The sequence below is a fragment of the Centruroides sculpturatus genome, unplaced genomic scaffold, assembly GCF_000671375.1.
Source record: "Centruroides sculpturatus isolate CEXI.00-Female unplaced genomic scaffold, Cexi_2.0 scaffold138, whole genome shotgun sequence".
In the NCBI taxonomy this organism is placed as follows: domain Eukaryota; kingdom Metazoa; phylum Arthropoda; class Arachnida; order Scorpiones; family Buthidae; genus Centruroides; species Centruroides sculpturatus.
Genome location: NW_019384434.1, coordinates 857,842 through 864,749, shown reverse-complemented (window position 1 = coordinate 864,749; position 6,908 = coordinate 857,842). Strand labels below are relative to the sequence as shown.

Here is a 6,908-nt window from a genome sequence, read left to right as displayed (position 1 = left end):
CTGCAATCTTTGGCTATGTCTTGGGCTACTCAAATATTTTACGTTTTTGATACTAAATTAACTTCTGAAGTATAATTTTTTATTGTTTTTATATTTTTCAATATATTTATTTTGTTTGTACAAAATAAAAAAATAATTTTTAACGATACAATAGTCTTTGTTAGGCTTAACATCGACGAAAATTCAACGAGAAGCGACACGCAACGGATAAAAATTTCGACATCGGATAAGTTAAACTATTTTTTCGTACTTAAATCAGTTATCCGAAATATCAGTTATCCGGACAACCCCAGTCCCCAATTGATTCGGAAAATCGACGCTCTACTGTAATTACAATTTTTGTGATAACTCAGGATATATTTTTTCTTCTTAATTGTAAAAAGCAATGAATATTTAATGTAAAAAGTGTCAGAACCTACAAGAAAAGGCTGGCACTTGATCTTTTTTAACTTTGTGGACTTTTCTACCTATTTTTACCTTGTTTTAGAAGTGTTTTCTTCATTAGAAGTTTTTTTCAAAGCAAATTTTAAAAACTGTTACTTATGTGGTGGTGTATAAAGGATTTAAAAAGATAGACTCGAAAAATTTTAAATTTTTTGTAAATACTGTACTCATAGTCTAAAAACTTCAATTAAGACGAAAATGAAAATTCATTTGGAAGTTAAAAGGAAACCGAAACTTAATTGTACAAAGGAACTTGAACTATATTAAAATAATAAACTCGTCTGTATTTTTCTACTTGTGTTTCGTTTTATTCATTGTGTTTTTTACTCTTATAGACAAAGAAACATTTAATTTTTTCAATCAATTGTAATAAAAATTATTANTCAAAATCACTGACTTCAGTATATACCTAGCAAGAACAACGATCTCCTGCTAACAGTGGCGCCGACTAGCGGCAAATATTGTCTCTAGCTAAGTTTGAACTATTAGTCGAAAGACCAGTTAATCTACCGACTCTGACGTTAGTAATAGACACAGGATACATAAAGACGATAGTGAAAACTGAAATGTAATTTGTGCATTCTAATGAACAATGATGGATATGTACAAGGTTCCTACACACCTGGAAAATTAGGGATTTTCATTAGTGTTCAGAGAAAGTCATGGAAAGTCAGGGAATTTGTCTCCTTAGCTCCCTTGTTGATTTTGTTTGCTGAATATGGCTGACCAAGTGTAACCATCAGTGTAACCATCAGTGGCAAGAGGTAATGCTTCAATTTTTAATCAATCAATAAGCATCAATCATCAATATTAATATATATTATAAAAGTAAGTGTACAATGTGCGTGCCGCTAAAACTCAAAAACAAGTCCTGGTACGATCAAGGGAGTTATATGGTGTGGTAGCCCTCTATCCCCCATCCATGAAGAAGGTTCCTGTTTTTACCTCAAGGCGTGCTGTTGAAGATTGAATGGCTGGAAGTTTTGCCCTCTGGAAGTTTCTAGAACATTTGAGAGCATTCCACAACATTCCAGAATATTCTGGGATCTTCTGGAACGTTTTGGGAACATACCAGAACATCCCAGATCATTGTGGAACATTCCAGAACACACTCGAATGTTGTGGAATATTCTGGAACATTGTGGACCATTTGAAGCTTTTTTTGTATGGGTGGGACTACCCATTGGTGGGGGTATATGAAGCAAGATCCGTCGTAGGGTTCAAACGTCAGTTTCTTATCAGTGATGAAGGGAAGAACCGAAAAAAGAAGTGAAAGTTCCAAAGTAGTGCAGTGAGTGAATAAAAACAAACAGTGAAGTGTGAGTAGTCAAAGTGATACAGTGACTGAATATAAATCGAAAGTAAAGTGTGAAAACTATGTAAAGTGTACTTAGTGTATTTGTTAATAAAAAGTTGATTTGATTTATATTTTATACAATGCCCAAACTTAAAAGAGGAGGGGCTCTTGCCAGTTCTGAAGCAAAATGGCGAAAATAATGTAATCGAGACTGGTTAATAATAATAATAATCAGCACAGAGCCCAAATGGTTAGGAGTTGAAAGTTGAAATTTGGTACACAGTTAGGGTGTGTCATAAGAATGCACACTATGAAGGGATTTTTCGAAATTTCCCCTCAGTGGGAGAGGGACAGGATTAAAGCTTCGACAATGGAAATGTTAAGTAACAATGGAAATATCAACAATGAAAGTGTTAAGTAACAATGGAAATATCAACAATGAAAGTGTTAAGAATGGAAGTGTCAACAATGGAAGTGTTAAGATAAAGTGACGTGCAAGATTTACAGATGCAGATACAGTTTATTTTTCACAAAATCTTGTATAATACTTATATTTATTATATGTCTCTTCAATCCGAATGGTTAACAAACGGTAGACTTTCTTTCAGCACTGAGGTTAAGTATTCCTTTATTGTAAATTACATATGCATTTCAGGCTTGTATGAGCCCCTCTTCAGTGTTATTCTACACAAAATTTAAAAAACAAAAAATCAATTTACAAAAAATTTTTTTCCCGTGTAAATATTAACCAACATTAAATTCTTTTCCATACCTCAGATGGTTGAGTAACACTTTNATGGAAAAGAATTTAATGTTGGTTAATCTTTACACGGGAAAAAAATTTTTTGTAAATTGATTTTTTGTTTTTTAAATTTTGTGTAGAATTACACTGAAGAGGGGCTCATACAAGCCTGAAATGCATATGTAATTTACAATAAAGGAATACTTAACCTCAGTGCTGAAAGAAAGTCTACCGTTTGTTAACCATTCGGATTGAAGAGACATATAATAAATATAACAGTTTATTTTTGTTTTTGAGGGAAATCGAACATTTTTTAACTCATCTGAAAATTCTCTAATTAGTCTGGAAACGTGGCGACCTAATTCTTACATTCTTTGAAAACGGGTAAGATTGACTATAACATAATAATCTTAATATTCGCTATCGTTATTTTTTGCCCAAGCAACGCCGGACTTATCTCTTAGTTAGAAAATCTACCAGAATCTGTTTTGAAATGTCTTTTCTCATTATTTTGAAGCCATATAATTTTACAGTTGTGGATTAATAACAGGATAAACTACTTTTATGTAATAATGTTTAATTTTTAATTTTAATAATTCAGCGATTATAAAAAGTTGAACATGTTAATTAGAATAAAAAAGAATTAAAATTTTCTTTGCAAACTTTTAAAAATTGAAATTGTAATTTATTAGAATGTTCACTTCAAAATAGCGAAATAGATCAGTGAAAATCTCTAATTTAATCATTTTTCACGTTTAAAACATCACTACACAACATAAAAAATTATAAATAGTTAACATTTAAAGTAAAATGTTGGCGCCGACTTGTGGTTGGCACTAGCTTTTTACATTTTTGTTTTCCTTTAAAGCACTGTACTGCAAGTGTATTTTCCCCTCTTTCTTCCGTTAATTTCCACAACTTTGATACATAGTTTAATAATTAGTTTAACAGAAATGACATTGGGTGATTTTGGCAAATTTAGGGCTTAAAAACTGGCAACATTGATCATACCTGTAATTAGGGTTGCCACCTCATAACTTAGTCTCGCCCGGAGACGATGATTTAAGAAACAAAAAAAAACCCCCTATATGCATGCATATACAATTTTTTTATTTATATAAATTAACAAATTCAAAACTCAAGTTTCTACAAATTTAATACAATTCTAATGATCACAAAGTAGTTTCTATGCATATAACTAATAAAAAACAAATTGAACAGTTTACGTATAAAATAAATGCAGGCAAATAAATATAAAAATATGCAATATACAAAATGGTGTATGTATAATTAATTATTTATTTATGTAGATTTTTCCATGTATACTTCCTGTTTGACATTGCAGCCTTTACAAGATCTGCATTTTCTGGCTTTCTTATGAATTCAGAAAATTCTTGACAGCTCATGTCAAAATTAAGCTTTATGCATAATTCTGACTTTACTAGCTCAACCCTCATCCTGTTACGGTTGTCTGTCCAGGTATTTCCCATAATCGAAAAAATTTGTTCCACGTATGCATTACTTATAGGTATCGATAGAATCTTACCAACAAGTTTGGGTAGTTTAGTGAAAACATTAGAGGAAAATATTTTTATCCATTTTTTATCAGTTGGCAAATCGAGTGATTTGTTGGAAGGAATGATCTTTTTAAGAAGACAGATGTCATCATATAATTTATCGGCATCTAATTCTACATTTGAGTATTTTGCAGCATTTAAAAAATCTTGATATTTAAAATTTTCATACTTAAGATTAATTACTGAAAAATATTTGAATGGGCTGTTTTCAAAATTATAAAATTTTACTAAGTAATTAATAGCCTTTGTGTATACCTTTCTCGCTTCAGTCACAAATTTTTGTTTTTCATGGGTAGTTAGGAAATCTAAACTTGTATTCACTTTACTACTGAAAAATTTATCTTCTAATCTATTCTCCAGTTTGTTTTTAAGTGATAGAATTATGTCATGCAATTCTGAACTTGTTACTGATTGATTTTCAAGCTGTAAAATATGCTGATTCATCAGCCCCATAAAATGATGCACAAAGTGAATATAACATTCGGGATAAGATAAACTATCTTTAAAGTCTTGAATCTCATCTTCACTGTGCTTCACGAATTCCCAAATGATTTTGTTCGTATCTTCTTTACACAGTTGTATAAAATAAAGTTTTATTGCTGACCAGGCATTAACAATTTTTTCTAGAGCTTTATGAAGAGATAGCCATCTTGTTCTCACGTGTTGAATAATATTGTTATATTCTACAGTAGACCCCCCTATAACGCTTAGATACATTCCACGCTTACCGAAAATTACGTTGTAGGAATGATTAAATACATGAGCCAATCACAGCCCGATAGGTGGGAACTTTACGGACTAAGGCTGTTCGAAAAGTTTTCTTCTATAAAATTAACCGATTCTAGACTAATTCCACTCAGCATTTCCAAAACACGTATAATTTTTTGGGAGTAATCCGTATAAACTATGCTATAAACAAAAAATTATAGGATTACTTACCGAGTGTGTACCGTTCGACTACGCCCGTTGTTCAAAGCTTGTCTTCGTCGCGGAACAGCACACGAAACGGCGGCCGCGATTTCTGATAACGAATTTTTCGCAGAAAAATAACTTGACCTTTGGAGACATCATTAATATAAATAATTTTTATGGACGTTGAATAAGAAGTGTTTCTTTCACAAGAAATGTATAAAATTAGTGCTGTATTAGACTTACGGTACCTAATTTACATACTGTGCAGACGATAATAAACTCAACTTACTAGCCTAAAATCTCCGTAGCGTGTTGCCAGGCGGCAGAAAGCATATATATAATTATAATAAAGTTACAATAAATTAAGTTAATATATAATTATATATACAGTACCTAATTTATATATAATTAATATATAATTATATGTACAGTACCTAATTTATATATAATTTATATATAATACTAAACAGACGATAGCAAACTCAATTGAGCCGCTCCGTAGCGTGGCGCAGGGTCGGAGGAAAGTAGTTCGGCTGCTCATCCACTATTGGTCCAGACTCTATCAATCTTGTCGCGAAACGACGTTATAGGAGGTACGTTATACGAAAGTTGCTACAATTTTTTCGCTACGTTATAGGAATTTCCGTTATAGGAATGTACGTTATAGGGGGATTGACTGTAATTCCAAAAAATCAAAGCAATGTTTTAGTTCTTTAGTTTTTTAGAGCTAATAGAAAATTTGGCGTATATTTTAAATACTAAGTTTTCAACATCGAGAGATAATGACTTGCATGCATGTCTGGCTGTGTTATGTACAGTACTACAAAATGTGGCAGTTACAATTACTTTTCAAAATTCGCAGATTAAGGTCGGTCAACTTTTTGTATACAGATTTATTCTTGTCGTAATTAACAGATGCATTATCTGCAGAAATAGAACTTAAATTTGATAAACCAAGTTTATATTCTTGAAGACAATTCAATAATCTTGTAGCAATTGCCTCAGAATTTTCATTTGGATCTTTATAAAAGTCAATAATTCTGTTTTGAATTCTTTTTTCTAAATGAAAATATTGAACTGCAATCAAGAACATTTTTCTATTGCCTCTGTTAGATGCATCGTTAGCCAAAGAAAATGGAATCGCTTTGCTGTTATTGATTCCAAGTTCATCAAGAACTACTTGAATAGACTTAGGGGCTAGTATGTTTTCAACAATTGCTTCAGCTTTTGTTCTGCCACAATGAAGTTTTTTCCAGTTATAGAATCAAAATATAAGAATGAATTGATTTTCATTCCACAGTCAATGCTGTTATTGCAGCATTGTCATAACTGTGCAAAGCATAACTGTGATTATGTTTTAAGCTGTGATAATTTTGTGATAATTCTATGATTGCCACTTCTATATCATCATTATCAGGTGAGTTTGTTTTTGGAAGGAACGATGTTATTAATTTATTTTCCTTAGTACATTTTACTGCAGTCAAATGTTTCTGGCTATTACTATGAGTTTTTACCGCCTTTTCTCCATTATGTTTTAAAGTGAATTTAATATTGCAGAATAGACACAGTCCAGTAATTTTATCAATTTTTTTTAGCCATTTACAATATTCATCTCTTCGTAACCATTCATCTTTGAATGTACATTCATAGTCTAAGTGTATCTCTTTTTTAGTTGTTTCTGAAGTGCCTGATTGTTCTTGTTTGTCACTGGCTGCACATTTTTTCTTTTCATATTTATCTGAAATAAATTATTGATTGTTTGTTATGTAACGCTATTTAACCTGCTCAAGTCTGACTCTAAGTATATACTATAACTTACCATTAACTGTTTGAGGATCGCAAGGCGTGTGTGAGATGCCTGGTGGCAGTTTTTTCAGCAGCATTTTTTCAAAATTTTTCAAAACATTTCAAAAGATTCAAGTTCTGTAATTTTCAA

The 6,908-nt window shown here is 31.5% G+C and overlaps 1 protein-coding gene across 1 annotated transcript in view; it reads right to left on the bottom strand.

Moving 5' to 3' along the window:
* Positions 1-6,065, bottom strand: part of LOC111619818 — an 11,986-nt gene extending 5,921 nt beyond the window's left edge. The window contains exon 1 of the mRNA XM_023361638.1: positions 5,819-6,065. Within this exon, the coding sequence (XP_023217406.1) occupies positions 5,819-6,065 (247 nt within the window). The remainder of the gene's footprint in view (positions 1-5,818) is intronic.
* Between the last annotated feature and the right edge of the window lie 843 nt (positions 6,066-6,908).